The sequence below is a fragment of the Pelodiscus sinensis genome, chromosome 2, assembly GCF_049634645.1.
Source record: "Pelodiscus sinensis isolate JC-2024 chromosome 2, ASM4963464v1, whole genome shotgun sequence".
Classification (NCBI taxonomy): Eukaryota; Metazoa; Chordata; order Testudines; family Trionychidae; genus Pelodiscus; species Pelodiscus sinensis.
The window spans coordinates 40,259,912-40,278,408 of record NC_134712.1 but is presented as its reverse complement, the minus strand read 5'-3'; the positions used below and the strand labels follow the sequence as shown (position 1 = coordinate 40,278,408).

Genomic DNA, 18,497 nt, shown 5'->3' with positions numbered 1-18,497 from the left:
AATGTAGCATGTTGCAGTTATTGTCTCACATTGACTCTATAGCAAATTGTCAAGCAAATCTGTTGACAAGTATATCTCTGTCTTTTCTAATGGCCAGGCCTGCAAATCAGTCTAGGATCAGATGTGAAATTAACACTAGGCTTTTTATGACTTACCCATCATCGAGACTAAATATTGTGCAATAGAACCAGAGGGGCTGACATTCTCACTGGGTCCCTGGCCAAGGTGTGTGTGTGTGGGGGGGAGGAGCTTGGCAGAGCCTCAGGCGGAAGGGACAGGGCTGGGGGCTAGCCTCCACCAGGCAGCCTCAGTTCTGCCTGAGGTTCTAGCAGTGATTTAAAAGGCCCAGAGTTCTGGCTTCTGCAGTAGCAGTGACAGTGGTTTGTGCCTCTGGGTCCTTTTGAATTGCCAGGCCCTGGGGTAGTTGCCTCTTTTGCCCCCCAGAAGCAAGACTGAGTGGAACCTAAAAATTCTGTAAATAATGCAGGAGCCAGAATACAAGTCAGCTCACACTCTCTTGGCTATGCGATTTCTTCCACGTCAGCAAGAATAAAAAGACTCAAACTTATTTAATCACTAATTCACCAAGTTTGAGTCATAACCCAGAGAGCAGGTCTGTTGACTAAGACGATACCAGGTAAACACAGTCACTTTTCAGAGTAAAACAACACTTTTACAATATCAACACTCTTTTTGTAATAGAAGGGGTTTGCTCTGGTATCCTTTGCCAAAAATATCTCTTTCCCTTGTTCTTTCAGGAGCAGTATATGCCAGCTGGCTGCCACCTTCTATTCCAGTGATGACTATATTTCAGTGCTGTTGTGTATATAAAGTTTGTGAAGGGATTTAGGGTCCTTTGGGATGAAATGTGATTGTCCTGGTCCAATGATTCTTTAATTAGTTATACACCGTGCAACCGCTTGAAAAGGTAAGGTTGAGAAAGGGAGAGTTCAAAATATTTCATAGCCTAATGGTTGAAGTGCTCATCTGAGAGGAAGAAGGCCCCTCCCCATGTGAAACCTTTATCCCCTTCAGGCAAAGTAAAGAATTGCTTTTGGGGGTTCCCACCTCTCAGGTGAAGATCCTGACCAGTGGACTAAAAGTTATAAACTGGGAGGCTCAAGTGTTCCTACAACTGAGGCTAATGGGCAAATTCATCACTTTCATAAGTAGATACAGCCTCTCTTACTTCAGCAGAATTGGTCTTTCTTTCATAAGAAGGGAATTTGCTCCATTGTTTTTACTTAGCATTATTTATTTTGACTTACTAAGTGCCTCTCACAGCTTCTAAGCACTATATGTTGTTAGAACTACCCAGTACAAAATGAAACATGCACATCATAGGTAGCAAGTGACTTGTGCAATATATTTTACTTGCTTTATGAATAATAAAAATCACACACACCCCTCTACATTTACACACAGTAGCTCTTAAATCTCTGTTCCCAAAATGCATAGGAAAACAGATGAGCTTTGCAAACAAATCTGGGTTATGGCAGACCAGTAATGTAGAGGGGCAAATTGCAGAGGGAAGGACCACACTCATAAAATGCCCCTCCAGGAACCCCTTTCTTGTGGCTCATTCATTATTCCTCACTGCACCAGGGATGGTATCATATGGCAAGAGAGTTCTCGTAGAGCTAATAAAATGTGTAAAATCATCAGGTTGGCTAATCCTTCTGCCACAGTTATCAGTTGAAGCTGACATTTCACTGATATCCTGACTCCGCATGAACCACAAAGAAACATCAGGCTACCATTTGTAATTTTGTAAACAGGAATATTAAAAGCTATTCAGCTTTGCTTCCTGCAGGTGATCCCACCCAGATGAATATCACTGCCTGTTGGAGCAGCAGTGGGAGGAAAAAATGAAAGGGAATTTCTTTTCCCATGAGGCACTGAGTCTTGAAATGTATTCAAGTTCAAAATGTGCAACAAGAGCAACACAGTTTCTTTAAAGCTGCTTCTTTCATGAGTGCCTCCCACTGGCATTGTGACAAGCCAGAGCGGCAGTGCAGGAAGCTGCTTTAGAGAAACACTGCATAGGATTTCCTTATTGGAACAGAGGCAGGAGGCAAAAAATGAAAAACTTGTGGACACTTGCTCTTGGGCAAGGAAAATTAACACTAAAAGAAGCAGACTGATGCCCAAAATGCTCTGGGAGACAGATGCTGAAAATGGGATATTTGCCATATACAATATACAGGCTTAAGCCTGTGCTCCTTCTTATTACCATTTGTAAGGGCTGCAGGATCCAAACATCTGTTACAGATAAAGCGCCTAATAGACATTGACATGATATTTTATTTTAGAGGTTACAGTTCACATGGTAGTTTTTCTGTATGTCTTACTATGCAAGCAGGAGTATTGTGTTGAGAATTAAAATGGAACTGCTGAATTTAAATAAGCAGCAGGATTAACCTTGACATCTGACAGAACAAGCAGAATATATAATCATTATTTCTGAGGCATGGACTTAATCCCAGTCCCATTTAAGAGAAGAAACACCTTCATAGCTTATTACTGCAGAATCAGTGCCTCGCTCTTAGAAAATCAGTTCCTTACTGTGAGAGACAGCTTGACTATTGGCAGAAATGACTATTCAAGAGAATCATTCTTGGATCTTTTGCTCCCCATACTAGCCTGAAGGTGACAGGCCTAAATTGTGAATTTGGCTTGAAAATAAAGATTATAAATTGTCATTTGGGAGCTCAGCTCTGGCAGTAGCCATCTTGCTGATATCACTTTTGCAACACCAGAAAGATGGGTAGTCAATGTCAGAGATTGCAAACCAAGTTGCAACCTGTTGTGATACATGCTTGACAATCCAGAAAACAATATTGCTGTTTAAACATGAAATAACGTGTTGACATATGAAACATGAATGTTCCTCTTGGTTGCATTAAACCAGTTTTGCAACAACATAGCTATTAATCAGCAGATTCTACCATGGTGGATGTTAGTGCTCTGCCTTCTGTGGAACACTGGTCATGATCTCTAATCCCTGGGGGTTTGATTCTTCTTTCACTTTTGCTAGTGTTAAGTAGGGATGTGAATGGCTAACTAGTTAACCAGTGGGGGCTGGAACTGCACCCCACCCATCACAGGCAGGGGGCTGCTCCAGCTGCAGAGGGCCTGCCGCAGGTGAGGGGTGATCCAGCCTGGCCAGAGCAACTGCTGTTGGTGGCAGGCCTGGCCCAGGTGTACCTCAAACTGGGAGTGCTCCAGCCCAGCTTGAGCAGCGCCTGTCCACAGCAGGGGGACCACTCCAGCCTGCCTGCAGCAGACAGCCCCCTCTGGCCCACCAGTTAATCATTGCATTTAATCAGTTACATGGGATTTTACATCCCTTGTGTTAAGCTGGAATTAGTCCCTCTAAATCAGGGAAGTTATAATTAAAGCTAGTATAAATGGGAGGGGAATCAGGTATTAGATTATATTGCAAAAGTTGTTAGCCAAGCAACTCCCTTGCTGGGAAACCACAGTGATAAATAGATGACAGAGAGACAAGATGGATGAGGCTATATCTTTTATTAGACCAACTCCTGTTGTTGAAAGAGACAAGCTTTTGAGCTATCCGAGCTCTTCTTCATAGACTTTAAGGTCAGAAGGGACCATTATGATCATCTAGTCTGACCCCCTGAACAGTGCAGGCCACCAAATCTCACCCACCCCTCCTAGAATAATCCTCTCACCTATATCTCAGATATTGAAGCCTTCAAATACTTTGAAGACCCCAAGATGCAGAGAATCCTCCAGCTGTGATCTGTACCCCATGCTACATAGGAAGGCGAAAAACCTCCAGGGCCTCTGTCAATCTACCCTGGAGGAAAATTCCTTCCCGACCCCAAATATGGCAATCCGCTAAACCCTGAGCATGTGGGCAAGACTCATCAGCCAGACACCCAGAAAGTTCTCTATAGTAACTCCTATCATCCCTCCATTGACCTATTTCCCACTGATAATGAATGGTCAATTAGTTACCAAGATCATGTTATCTCATCAAACCATCCCCTTCATAAACCCATCTAGTTTAATCTTGAAACCAGATAGATCTTTTGCCCCCACTGCTTCCCTTGGAAGGCCGTTCCAGAACCTCACTCCTCTAATGGTTAGAAACCTTCGTCTAATCTCAAGTCTAAACTTCCTACTAGCCAGCTTATATCCATTTGTTCTTGTGTCCACATTGGTATTAAACTTAAATAATTCCTCTCCCTCCCTGGTATTTATCCCTCTAATGTATTTAAAAAGTGCAATCATGTCTCCCCTCAGCCTTCTTTTGGTTAAAGTAAACAAGCTAAGCTCCTTGAGTCTCCTTTCATAAGACAGGTTTTCCATTCCTCGGATCATCCTAGTGGCCCCTCTTTGTTCCTGTTCCAGTTTGAATTCATCCTTCTTAAACATGGGAGACCAGAACTGCACACAGTATTCCAAATGGGGTCTCACCAATGCCTTGTATAATGGCACTAACACCTCCTTATCCCTACTGGAAATACCTCGCCTAATACATCCCAAGATCGTATTAGCCTTTTTCACGGCCATGTCACAATGACGGCTCATAGTCATTCTATAATCAACCAGGACTCCGAGGTCCTTCTCTTCCTCCGTTACTTCCAGCTGATGTGTCCCCAGCTTATAACTAAAATTCTTGTTATTAATCCCTAAATGCATAACCTTACACTTCTCACTATTAAATTTCATCCTATTGCTATCACTCCAATTTACAAGATCATCCAGATCTTCCTGTATGATATCCCGGTCCTTTTCTGAATTGGCAATAGCTCCCAACTTTGTGTCATCCGCAAATTTTATTAGGACACTTCCACTTTTGGTGCCAAGATCAGCGATAAAAAGATTAAATAAAATTGGCCCCAAAACTGATCCCTGAGGAACTCCGCTATTAACCTTCCTCCAACCTGACAGTTCACCTTTCAATATGACCCGCTGTAGTCTCCCCTTTAACCAGTTGCTTATCCACCTCTCAACTTTCATATTAATCCCTTTCTTTTCCAATTTAACCAATAATTCCCCATGTGGTACTGTATCAAATGCCTTACTAAAGTCGAGGTAGATTAGATCCACTGCATTTCCTTTATCTAAAAAACCTGTTACTTTCTCAAAAAAGGAGATCAGGTTGGTTTGGCACGATCTACCTTTTGTAAAACCAGCTCTCGTCTCTCTATCACTTAGTTGTCTCTCAGGTAGGCTAATATCAGTCCATGGGCTGGATCCAATTTACCAGGGTTAGGTCCCGATGGGCTGCTGCAGCTATATTTACCTCCACCTCTGCAGGTATTGGTGACTGCAGATCCCATTGGCCGTGGATCGCTGTTCACCGCCAGTGGGAGCTGCAGAAGTGGAGTCCCCATGCGAGCCACTTCCCACAGCTCCCATTGGCTGGGAATGGTGATCCACAGCCAATGAGAGCCGCAATTGCCCATAGCTGTGGAGATGCAGGTAAATATAGCTGCAGTGGCCTGCCAGGAGCTAACCCTGAAAATTCACTGCTGTTTTATTGCCCACCCCTGCTGTATCTCTACTTCAAAAATACAAAGGCAAAAATGAGGGTGGCGATATGGGAAGTATTGTTAGATGGGGTTGCCAAACCATAAATAGGGGGGTTGAATCTTGCTTAATTATTGAAATCCCTGGAATAGACTTTCAAAGAAGGTTGTGGAATCCCCATCACTAGAAGAGTTTAAGAGCAGGTAAGACAAACTCCTATCAGGATGATCTAGGTATATGGGGCCTACCTCAGCACAAGGCAGGGGTGGGCAATAAGACAGTGGTGGTTTACCAGGGTTAGCCCCTGGTGGGCTGCTGTTGCTGTATTTACCTGCATCTCTACAGGTACAGGCGATTGCAGCTCCCGTTGGCCATGGATCATCATTCCCTGCCAATGGGAGCTGTGGGAAGCAGCATGCACCAGGATACCACTTCCCACAGCTCCCATTGGTCAGGAATGGAATTCCATAGCCCAGAGGCGAAGGGGGGCAGGGGAGCGCAGGTGCCACGCCAGGGGGGCACCGGGCTGGGGTGAGACCAGAGCGCACGCTGCTCTTGCCCACCTGACACTTTGAACCAGGACCTGGGAGCTGCCGGCTAAGTGCTGCTGCCAGCTATCTACATCCTGCGAGCTGAAGCAGCCAGCTGGGTGGGAGGAGCAGTGGTTTTAAAGGTACGTTCCTCTGGTGCCTGGCTCTGGGGGTGGGGGAGGATTTGATTGGGTGGGTGCTCCCCCTGACACTGGGGGTGCCTTGCTCTGGGAGAGGAGGGGAGAGTGCATGGGGGGGGGAGCTGGCTTTGGGGCAGGGGTGAGGTGAGTGTATTGAGATGGGGAGCACTGTGGGGGGTTGGCTCAGGGGAAGGGGTGAGTGCATTGGGATAGAGGGTACTGGGGGGGCTGGCTCTCGGACAGGGATGGTTGTGTTGTACTTAAAAGTACTGCATGGGATCTTTTTTGGGGAAAAGGCAAAATGCCACATTTATTGGTAATACACATATAGTAGTCAACACATATATGCATATAATACATCACACACATGCACACATCCACCATGTCTTGTTTTTACCAATAGTTGTTCCACCTAACTGCTGGCCAGATTAGTTAGGTGGGAGAGGGTTGGAGCCGGATCAATGCTCTCATGTTGACTGCAAGATGCCTTAGAGATGTATAGTGTCTTCCCTCTCATGCAGAGAGTCATCATAGGCATTGCAGTTATTTGTCTATGGCACCTTCTTCTGGGTGTTGTTTTAATGCTCCCCCATTTACCTTCAGAGAGGGACCTTCCAAAAGCAGGCACTTGCTGCTTACTTCCAAGGCATCCATAGGTCCAGTCTTTTAATGAGCCGACTTCACAAGTCCCATTGTTTTTATTGTTTTTGAATCTGGCTTCCACCTTTCTCCAGCCATTGCAAGTGTCCAGAGATGCTTTTCTTTCATGCCTTATCCATTCACACCTCATTCACTCAACAAGACAGTCAGTTTAGAAAAGGGGGGAGGGGTACAAAGGCTACAAGATACAAGGTTTCTATGTAAAAAGGCTTAATACAAAGTTTCTATGTTCTGTAAAAGTATACGACGTTTCTATAAAAGGATTTAATACAACAAACTAAAGACTAATTACAAAACTAAAAGGACTTGATACAAAGTTAAAAAAAAAAATGTAATGAGAAAATGATTAATACAGAGATTGAGATTTATCTACAGTTGCATTGGTATGGAGGGGGCTGAGGTGCCTGCTCTGGGGAAGGAGTGGTTGCATTGGAATGGGAGGTGCCTGGCTCTGGGGTAGGGGTGAGTGCATTGTGGTTATTTTTTTTTAAATTAATAAAAGATACTTTATAACAAAAGGAAAAACCTAAAAACCAATAATATGGTAACACTTTAAATACTAACAAACATGTAGATAAGGCATGTCAAACTTGAAGCCCTCTGAGGGCCACACAAATGAAAACTGATAGCTTTTAGGGACACCAAAGAAAATGTACTGCTGTAGGACAGTTGTAATTAATTATTATTATAGATTATGTTTTGGGTATATTTTATAATTTTTTTCAGGTCTTGTTTTAATATAGTACAATAATTTGATATGTAAAATATTTGCTCATATAAAATGATTTTTAATTTAAATATAAATTTAAGGTATTTTACAAATTTGTATGATACATAACTTGTTTTTGTTGAAATAAAAACAAGTATAGACCGTGGTCACGCAAATATAACAGTCTTTTGTGAAAATTTCAGATACTTTGTAAATCTGAGATTTTGCATAAACATATAATTATTCGTGTAGTTGCAAAAAATTGACATATTTATTGATATAAAATTAATATACATTTTGTAATTTTATTTGGAAATAAATACATAAAAAACAAAAAATTAACAAAATACTCCCCTCCTTTTCCCCAGAGCCAGGCACTCCCATACCCCCATTCTAACCCAATCCCCCTCTGCTCCCCTAGAGCACCACCCCTCCCACTCTAACTTATTGCTTCAAGTGCTTTAAAAAAAGTGAGGGCGATTCTGGAGTTGTGTGTTACTTTGATTTAAAAATATTTCTCTGTGTTATTTTAATAGGCAAGTTAATCTCTTACATTCATAATTATGATGTATTTTATTGCTGTGCGACAGTATGAAAAACAACGGGGTTAACTAGTAAGTAACTCAGCAATTAGGAAGCATTACAGATTGCTTAAAATAAATTTGATATGCTCAATCTTTTTTACCTTTTATTCATAAAAGCAATGAGTTTGCTGTAACAGTGGTTTTAAATGCTTGATTGAAATATAGTGATGAAATTCATATTTAGGTTGTATAAGATTTATTTCTCTTGTGTTTTATAAAACTTACATGTATTAAGAATTTGGCATTTTTTATGTAAAAGACGTGAACCTAATGAGAACAGGATATGAACATATTAAAGAGAAAAAAATTATTTAACAGAATGTAAACCCCCAAAACTTTATATTTGTCTGTAGTTAGTAAAATAAGTAATTCATTAAACAATAAATATCTTAAGAGGTGGATTATTTACAGTGGTGAAGTGAGGATGGGGCGGGGGAGGAGGAGGAGTTGCCCCCAGGTGCTACGCTAGTGAGGTACCAATTTAGTGCCCCTCCACTCCCTGTCATCCCTATGTTTGCCCACCACTGCTGGCTGGAGCCTCCTCCTCCCAGCCTCCCTGCCCCCAGCCTGACCCTCCTCCACCTCTGCCGGAGGGTTAGTGAGTGCGTGCCCAGCCCCAAACTGGAGGGAGTGGGGTAAGATGCAGTACAAGCTCCCCCTCACCCCAAGGATCCGGATCAACCATGCACCAGGATTGGGGCCTCGCCACATGGTGGTAGTGGCGGCGGGGGGGAAGGGGGCGCAAATTTTGCCTTCGCCCCCGGGTGCATAACACCCTCACTACATCTCTGCAATAGCCAACAGGAGCTATAATCGCTCGTACCTGTGGAGGCGCAGGTAAATGCAGTGGCGGTAGCCTGCCAGAGGCTAACTCCGGTGAACCGGATCTGGCCCATCACTCCAAAAGGCTGTAGCTAAGAATTATTCTGTCATCCTAGTTGTGTCTACACTAGGGGATAGATCAACCAAACTACAATGCTTAGCGTGAAAATTTTTTCACAGCCCCGAGCTACACTGTTAGATTGATCTAACTTTTAAATTTAGACCAGGTCTATCATTCTTCTATTGGGAGTTTTAGATTAGTGGGTCTAGTTTAGGCACATCTCTACACAGCATCATTACAATATTAATCTTATAAAAATCAATGAGGATTTGAGTGGTAACCATATGAAGGATTTGGAGCCAAATCCTGCATCCCTTTACCACTGAATGCAGCTCGCCCATGAATATGTGAGTAAGAAAGCTATAAATACGAAAACCAATAGGCCAGAGTCTTTGGTCTGAAGTCTATTTTATGCTGCTTAGGTACAAACAAAGAGAGGAATTAAAGTATCCAGAGCTTGCCAATGGAGCATTCTTTCCATGAAGGCACTATTCCGAGCTGTACCCTCTGCCGCTGTGCAGGGGACAAGGAGAGGAGTTCTACGGTGCTTCTTCCCCCATTGGCATGAGGCGCATGAGGGATCCAGCTTTAACTTTAGCTTTAACTGGAGCTAGATGGCTCAGGATCAGGAATTCACAACTGGCTCCCAGTGACCTTTTGGCTCATGTAAGCATGGTGGCTACACTGCAATCAGAAGTGTGACGACAGCACCTGTCGCCGTATACCCAAGCTAGTTTTGATTTACCTAGCTCAGATAACCAGGGCTTGACAAGCGGCGGCGAGCCCTGCTCTCCAGTCACGTGGTTTGGCACGCTGCGCATGCGCTGATTGCTCTGCGCATGCGCTGATCATGCTGCGGTGCCATGCCGGGCTAAAATCTACTCGCCATGGGTGAGTAGATTGCCCTAATTGTCGAGCCCTGCAGATAACTATGAAGTAAGGTTGTGGCAGCATACAGGATAGCTGCTGGAATGCATACCCAGGGCAGGGTTGTAGAGCTCATGCTGCCACTGCTTCACCCTGTGTCTAAGTAGGCTTAGGACGGATAGAGAATCTGCCTCAGTATGAAAAGTGGGTTCAATCTTGTTTGCCTCATTGATGTTACATTGGTTCTTCTTCGAGTGGTGTCCCCATGGGTGCTCCACTCCAGGTGTCTGGCTCGTCCCGCGCAGCAAATCGGAGAGTCGTCAGCAGTAGGCCAGCTGGTCTGCGCATGCACGGTAAGCGTCTTGCACCGTTTGCACCTACTCTGAATGCACGTGGTCCGGCTCCCGCCAGTTCCTCCTATCTGTCTACAGGTGCTGACGGAGCTCAACTTCTCTCCTGTATTCTGACAGAAAAGTTTTCAATTGGAGTTAGTTAGATTAGTTGTTTTAGTTATTACAGTTCAGTAGTCATAGTTTCACTAGTTAGTTATAGTTCTTAAAAAAAAGTTGTTAAAATTCTCCTCACAGTTCAGTTCTGCATAGTCGCACATCAAAACAACAATATGTCCAGCTTCAAGAAATGCATTACGTGCCAAGACGCGATGCCTGCTTCGGACGGGCATTCGCAATGTATCAAGTGTTTAGGCGAGGGTCATATCCTTCAAAAATGCCAGCACTGCGCCAAACTCACAGCGCAAGCCAGACAAGACCGCAAAATGCAGCTCAAGATGCTGCTGTTTAATAACGCCTTACAACCTGCCAAGCCTGATGCCTCACGGCCCCCAGACTCTCCAGCAATGGACAAGCATTGGGCCACCCCTAGCGTGCCTAAGAGAAGATCTTCCCCACCCTGCCATTCTCCAGCCAGGCGGACCAGTATGGGGGAAAAGCCAGGCATTTTGGGCTTCTCCTATCATGCTGATAGGCACAAAGCCACCCTCAGCACATCAGCGCCGAGTTCTGCCCTTTCAGAGGAACTGGCACAGATAGCCCCATTGGCCACTAGAGCAGAATCGGCACTGGCAGCAGCACCGAGAAGGTCCTCTATGCTGGCACCGAGAACGACCACGCACCAGTGGCAAAGTCAGCATCGACAATGGTCTTGGCACCTGACGTGCCAGCACTGACACAGCAAATCGTACCAAGCATGGCATCAAGTGTGGCACCGAGCATTCATGCACTTATTTCGGCACTGACATTGCTGGTGCCACCGTTAGAAATGGAGCCAGAGGTGCCCCTGCACCACTGCTCCTCTCCAGCACCGTCGAAGGCATTGCGCATGTTGAGGAGACTTATTACTCCTTCTCCTAGCCCAAAACTGAGCCTTCTTCTCCCGCTTCACTGCACTCAGTATGTTCAGAGGATCGGGTGCATGGCAGCTCCATTTTATACCATCACCGTGCCTCTCTGCGTTATTCCCCATCTCCTCAGCACTATCATTGGTATAGATCCGCATGATCTCCAAGGCACTCAAGAGGCAGGTCACATTCACCTAGATCTCCTACCCTTTCATCCTATTCCCAGTATCACCATTCCACGAGGAGGTTATATTCCTCAAGGTATTCTCCACACAGAAGTTACTACAGGCACTGCTACGAACACCATTACTACGATCGACGCGGCCCTTTCTCCAGATGATGCACCCGCTCAAGATTGCCACACTACCACCACCCACATGTCTCCCATGACACCGTCAACCTCTCTGCTACATCCGTGGTCATGGGACAACCTACCCCTACCGGAGATGTGCCTTTGCTACCTCAGCACCCTAAACCTGACGCAGAGCATATATCGGAACAGGACCAGCCACAAGGGGAGTCTGACAGAACAGTCATCCTTGTCCCCAGATAAGGCAGTCTTTCCTGGTGACTGTTCACCCACCGACGATGCCTGCCAATTTCAAGACCCGTTCAAGCACATGGTGGAATCGCAAGAGGTACAACAGCTGACCCAAGTCCAACAAAAACAGCATAGGCTCCTTAAAAACTTACAACCATCGCAAAAATCAATGGTGGCATTACCTCTGAATGACGCAATACTTGAGGTAGCTGATGAGATATGGCAGACATCTGCCTCAGCCCTTGCAACCAACAAGTGGGCAGACAAGAAATACTTCATTCCCTCAAAAGGCATGACATTTTTATTCATGCATCCACAGCCTAACTCACTGGTAGTGGACGCGGCGCAGCAGAGGGTGAAGACACCCCGACATAAGACCACTCCGGCAGACAAAGAAGGCAAACGGCTAGATCTACTCGGTAGAAAGGTTTACTCATCAGCCACCATAACCTTGAGGATGGCAAATTATGATGCCCTCCTTTCTAACCATAATTTTGATATTTATACCAAGCTAGTTTCATTATTAGAGCATTTGCCTGAAAACAAGCGTGAAATTTTAAAATTGGTGGTACAAGAGGGCTATACTGCATCAGGGACTGTGTTGCAGATAGCATTGGACATCGCTGACACAGCTGCAAGAACCACCACCACATCAGTGGTGATGTGCTGAGCATCCTGGCCCCAACTGGCGGCAGTACCAAAAGAGCTACAGTCAAAAGTAGAAGACAAGCAAAGCTTATTCACCAAAAAAACGCACAGGTGCTCCATTCAAGCAAGGACTCAAGAACGATGCTCGGGATGCATATGCCACCTTACCGACGTCAACAATAAATGCCTTACTATCACTAGAGGCCTTTCTCATACGTGGCATCCCGATACAGACAGCACGACCGCCAATGACCCAGGCAGCGACAGCAGAAGAGGCGACCCCAAAACAACAGGGGGCCCAACCAACAAAATAACCGGCAGTCTGTTTTTGCCTTGGTTGGGGGATTGCAAACCATTCCTTTAGCGTACCATCCACACGACACGCACAAACTGTTTGATCATTGATTGAGACCATACCAACATCTGTGGTTTGCCATCTACCAGCAACAGATGTGTTCGCGAGCTAATTACATCGGGCTACGCAATCCAATTTGCTTCTCTACACCCTCTCCCCCCCCTTCCCATCCCTCTTCAGGAACCCCTCTCATGAGCCTCTCTTGCAAAGAGAGGTTCTCCACCTACTCTCAATCGGTGCCATAGAAAGGGTGCCGGAACAGTTCAGAGACGGGATTTTATTCCCGTTATTTCCTTACCCAGAAAAAGTCAGGAGGATGGAAGCCAATCCTAGACCTCCAACTCAATCGATATCTTCGGAAGCACAGATTCAGGATGGTGACATTGGCTTCCATCACCCCAGTGCTCAATATAAGGGATTGGTTCGCGTCCCTTGACTTATAGGACACCTACTTTCACGTGACTATAAGTCCAGCCCACAGACGTTTCCACAGGTTCCTGGTAGGCGATGAACATTTTCAATACAGAGTTCTTCCTTTCGGCCTTTCATCAGCGCCCAGAGTTTTCTCAAAGACGTTAGCAGTGGTGGCCACTTATCTGCGCCGACAGGGCATTATAATATTCCCATATCTGGATGATTGCCTAATCAAGGTGCCTACTTTCGAGGAGGCATCACATGCAGTCAACAAGACACAAGCTCTATTCAATGCTGTTGGTCTCATAATCAATCTTGCGAAATCTTCCATGACTCCACAGCAATCCCTCGTTCATTGGAGCATGACTAGATTCCACCATGGCCAGGGCATACCTGCCCCTATCCAGATTCCGTGTAATTCAAGATTTTGTACAGATACTTTCCACGAGCCCCAAGATTCCGATACTTACCTGCTTGAGACTCATGGGCTATATGGCTGCCACCACATATGTGGTGCAGCATGCAAGATTACACTTCAGATGCCTCCAGCATTGGATAACTTCAGTTTATCAACCAGGCAATCAAAATCTGCACAGAACGGTGTCTGTCCCTGCTACAGTACGGGACTCCCTAACACGGTGGAGTACCCCCACCAACATGCTCGCTGGTGTCCATTTCCGTTGCCCACAGCCTGCAGTGCAGATTACAACAGATGCATCCTTGTTGGGCTGGGGAGCCCACCTTGGAGACTACCAAATTCAAGGCCAATGATCTGCTCAGGAGTCCCTCCAACACATCAATTTCCTCGAACTGAGAGCAGTAGTCCGTGCCTGCAAGCATTTCCTAACCAGTATACCCCTACACAGGGAACCTCCGAAAGTGTGGGACTTGGAATTAGTTTTAGATGCACTAATGCATCCCCCCCACTTCGAGTTGATGGTGACGTCTAACCTGCCTATGCTCACGATGAAGGTTACCTTCCTGCTGGCTATTACTTCCACACGAAGAGTGGGTGAGCTGGCTGCCCTCTCAGCCACACCTCCATACACACTGTTCACCAAACGGGGTGACACTACGTTCACCAAACGGGGTGATACCCACCCAAGCTTCTTGCCCAAGGTGAATTCCGATTTTCACATTAATGAGCCTATAGCACTCCCAACCTTTTACCCTAAGCTACATTCCTCTATCCAGGAATCCCGTCTCCACACTCTAGATGTTCTCCGGGCTTTGGCATTCTACTTAGACAGAACACGGGCGTTCTGAAAATCCCAGCGCCTTCTACTATCCACCGTGGAGCGCTCCAAGGACCACCTCTGACAGCGCAGTGCGTCTCAAAACTTATTGCCTCCTGCATTCTACACTGCTACTCCTCGTACACTGAGAGCACATTCAACCAGAGCAGTAGCAACTTCCACAGTCTTTCTTAAGGGGGTTTCCTTACCAGACATCTGCCGTGCAGCTACATGGTCATCGAACTTCACGTTTGTGAAACATTATGTTGTCAACACTTCCATTCGTGACTCAGCAGTTGCCTCTGCAGTTTTGTCCACAACGAAAAGCTCATAACTCCAGGACCCACCTCCATAGACCAAACTACTGCTCTGAAGTCACCTAGAGTAGAGCACCCACAGGGACACAACTCGAAGAAGAAGTTACTCACCTTGTGCAGTAATGATGGTTCTTTGAGATGTGAGTCCCTGTAGGTGCTCCACCACCTGCCCTCCTCCCCGCTTCAGAGTCTCTCCTTCTATATTTCAGATATCTCTGCTTAGGAGAAACTGGTGGGAGCCGGACAGCGCGCACTCAGAGTCGGCGCAAATGGCACGAGACGCCTACCGCGTACATGCGGTCTGGCTGGACTACTGCTGATGACTCTCTGATCTGCGGTGCGGGATGAGCCCGATACCTAGAGTGCAGCACCCACGGGGGGACACATCTCGAACAACCATCGTTACTGCACAAGGTCAGTAACTTCTTTCAAAGGGGCTCTTCACAGGAGCAAGGGGAGTTGCATCAGGCTCTTCTACAATCTTGTTGATTTATGTGGTTTTTTTCCTCCAAGTTCCTACAATGATGAAGGGCATTTTTATTTTCAAACTGTGGCCATTTTTATTCCAAGGCTGCCCTACAAGGGGAAACTATCTAGAAGCACCTGCCCCGCTTCCCAGCTTTTCATTTCTCTCTTAAATACAGCCAAACTACTTTTGACACATTTTAGTTAAAACGTAAATAATGCCTGGGAGCCTGAGTGCTGCCTACTCATGCAACTTGAAGTAGCTGAGTTTTGAACCCTGGAGATACAGCTGATAGTTCCTTAGCTACTGAGCCACTACTGAGCACTGCAATAATTATACTGTCCTAATCAAGGACTGTGAAGTCTCAGCCTCAGTGACATTAAAAAAAAAGCAGCACTACTAATGGAATGTCATCATAACGAGAGATTGTAAAGCATTCGACAATATATTATCTCCTGGCTTCTATACAGGCTGCTGTTTTTACTCATGGTGAGCACATCATCATAAGTGAAACATGGGATCAGTGCTAGCCTGACATTTTAGAGGAAGAAGGGGACGCATAATTTTTGCCTGTCCTTTTTGACCCCTCTTCCAGGAGCTCCCATTATTCATTCTCTCTCCATAAGGCCCCCACACTCAACCTTCCCTCCCCACTATGCTCTGACCAGTCTCACCCCTTTTAGCTTCCAATTTACGAACTTGTTTTATTGCTCCCTCTCCCAGCTCCAGAGTTCTGCCTGCTGACAGGGCCTGTTGAGATGGGATGGGAATGGTGCTATTGTGTACAGTCTGAACAGCTCTAGGATAAGATGTGTTTGGGATGAACTAATCAGATAAATTAATAAGCAAACAAGTGGTTAAGAGAATATGCTGGTGGTGATGTGGCAAAGGCATTTGTGGGTGACAAAGAACTAATGAGGGATTATAATTCTCACTTCCCAGCTCCTTGAGGAACTCTTGATTTCCTTAAAGACACAGTTGAGATCTATGTATATAAAACATCCCATATGGTTCAACTTGTGGGGAGGAACCCAAAGCCTGTGCTTCAACATCACAAAAAACCCAGTTCTGTTTTTGAGTAGTCTGACTGCTGTTTGTACCTGAGCTGATTACTCCTCCTGTTCCATATGCAGTGTTAGTTATGCCATGAAAACTTATATCTGAGCAATTCTGAGCAAGAGAGGGCTAGCAAGAACAAATGTAGGCATGCTAAAGAAAAGGAGTGTGAAGAGATGAGGAATAGTATTCCTCTAGGTTGAGAGGCCTTCATCTGGATGGCTGAAAAGACTGGCAACTTAACAGTCTGATTCTGATAAAAGGAGCAGAAAATGGGAAAAGGGGACTGTAATACCTGCTGGAGGATGGAGCATCTCCAAGAAACAGAGGGGAGAATGAGGAAATTCCTTTTATCTGAGGTAAGAGTCAGGAGCTCTTGGGCTGACAAACTCTTGGAGTCAGGATAAACTTGGGGAAAAGGAATTGAACTGTACAGTCTTTGTGGAGAAAGCATGAGACATCTTGGTCCTGTTTTTGTTAAGAAGTTTTGAAATAAAATCCACAGCAGTTAATTGGACTGGAGATTTCCCTTCCTGGATTCGGTGAATGGGCCTGAGATGGGATTTCTCCAAGGAGTGAGGTCACTCTGCAGGCATCAGCCTTCATTCGACCGGAAGAGGATTGTTGTAAGGTAGGCCTAGTCCTTCACAGGGGAACATTTCTCTGTCAAAGAGAGCCTGCAGCCATTAGGAGGATAACAATTGTAATATGCCACCAGTTTTGATACAGAAACCTGAATCTTGATGAGAATGCCACCATTTTGGGTAATCTGTAGGAGGGTCCGAAGCCAGGTTCTAACAGAATACTCTTGGTCTCCTGAAAGAAGGAAAGATATGTGCTATTAAAATGAGGATTACAGCACTGTCCTGTATATGAATGCTCTTGTCTGGTTTTGGATGATATTTGTAGTGTTTGCTTTTTCTACTCATCCAAGATTGAATCCAGACTCAATGACTCTGTTTTCAAACAATTTAGGCAAGCATATCCCATCTAGGACAAAGAAGTCCTAGTAAGATCTAGGCAATCTGGCTATTGCTTATGTAAATTGCAGTGTGTGTGTGTGTGTGTATGTGAGAGAGAGAGAGAGAGAGAGAGAGTGTGTGTGTGTGTGTGTGTGTGTGTGTGTGTCTGGCAGAACTCTGCTCAAAGGTGTATGTATGGGTGCCATTCACTCTGTCCAACATGAACTAAAGTCATCTCTCACAAACCTTCTGTGTAACTTCTAGCTGTGTCTTTCCCTTTCCCTACATATGCTGGAATTGAAGAAACCCTTCGAGCAGTATATAGCAGAAAGAAGCTTGAGCAATGCCAGTGGGGTTTCTATAATCTGCTGAAAGACCCGAGCCTACTGTGTTCAGGGTGCTGCTGACCTTGAAGAGAATGAACAAATCTCCTGTGTGACACCCTCTTCAGGTCACATCTGAGCTCACTCCACAACTAACCTGACAAAGGCAACATGCAGTACAGGTTGTCCTCGCTATAAGTCCAAGATACATTCAGAAAAACTTGGACTTATAGCAAAACAACTTAAAGCGGGGAATTTTTTTCCTGTGGCTGACTTCCATTTGTGCAAATTGGTTTTTGAGGGGTTTTTTTTGCGTGACTTAAGAGTGTGAAATGGGAGGACTTATTATTCATCAGTTCCTACAAGCGTCAACAACTTTAGTGCAGAACGTATGTATACCAGGGCGACTTATAGTGGGGGTGCTCTGTACTGAGTCTCTAATATAGGACTTGCTTGGCCTCATTGAGCTCTGAGTAGACCTTCTTTGACTCATAGATCAAATGTGGAGGCCCTGGATTTCTCCTTTGAATCTGTCAGGGCAAGCGTTGCTCTCCTCCTTTTCTCCCTTACTGGCCTTGATCTATGTGACCTTGGCAGGCCTGTTGATGGGGGAGGGGAGAAGGGAGCAACTGCACCGGGGCCTGGGGATACAAAAGGGCCCAGAGCACCTGGCTGCTGCTGGAGCTCTGGGCCCTTTAATTTGCTGCTAAAGTGCCACACAGCACGCTCTGGGCCACATTGAGGACTGCCTAGGGTGCTCCCTGTGTGTCACTGAGTGCTGCTTAGCCCCCAGTCCAGCCCCTGCAACTTGAGGTCCTGCCCCTTCCAGGGGCACAGAGCAACCCTGCACCTTGCCCAGGAGCCCAGTAAGGCTGCAATCCTAGCTGGACCTTAGGACTGTGAGATGTGCTGAAACCAGTGACTGATATAGCCCTTACCTAGAAT

General features: G+C 45.5%; 2 protein-coding genes and 1 long non-coding RNA gene across 8 annotated transcripts in view; 2 read left to right on the top strand and 1 right to left on the bottom strand.

Annotated features, from left to right (window-relative positions):
* Positions 1-17,374, top strand: part of LOC102450114 (uncharacterized) — a 52,861-nt gene extending 35,487 nt beyond the window's left edge. For all 6 annotated transcript variants that reach the window (XM_075920368.1, XM_075920364.1, XM_075920366.1 and 3 more), the window contains one exon: positions 759-17,374. In XM_075920368.1, coding sequence (XP_075776483.1) covers positions 11,034-12,446 — 1,413 coding nt within the window. In that variant the 5' untranslated portion in view covers positions 759-11,033 and the 3' untranslated portion in view covers positions 12,447-17,374. The remainder of the gene's footprint in view (positions 1-758) is intronic.
* Positions 1-18,497, top strand: part of DPY19L4 (dpy-19 like 4) — a 200,474-nt gene that overhangs the window by 35,105 nt on the left and 146,872 nt on the right. The gene's annotated exons all lie outside the window — the stretch shown is intronic.
* LOC142826995 (uncharacterized) overlaps positions 16,946-18,497 on the bottom strand; it is a 26,366-nt gene continuing 24,814 nt past the window's right edge. The window contains exon 3 of the long non-coding RNA XR_012901314.1: positions 16,946-17,083. This is a non-coding gene — a long non-coding RNA (uncharacterized LOC142826995). The remainder of the gene's footprint in view (positions 17,084-18,497) is intronic.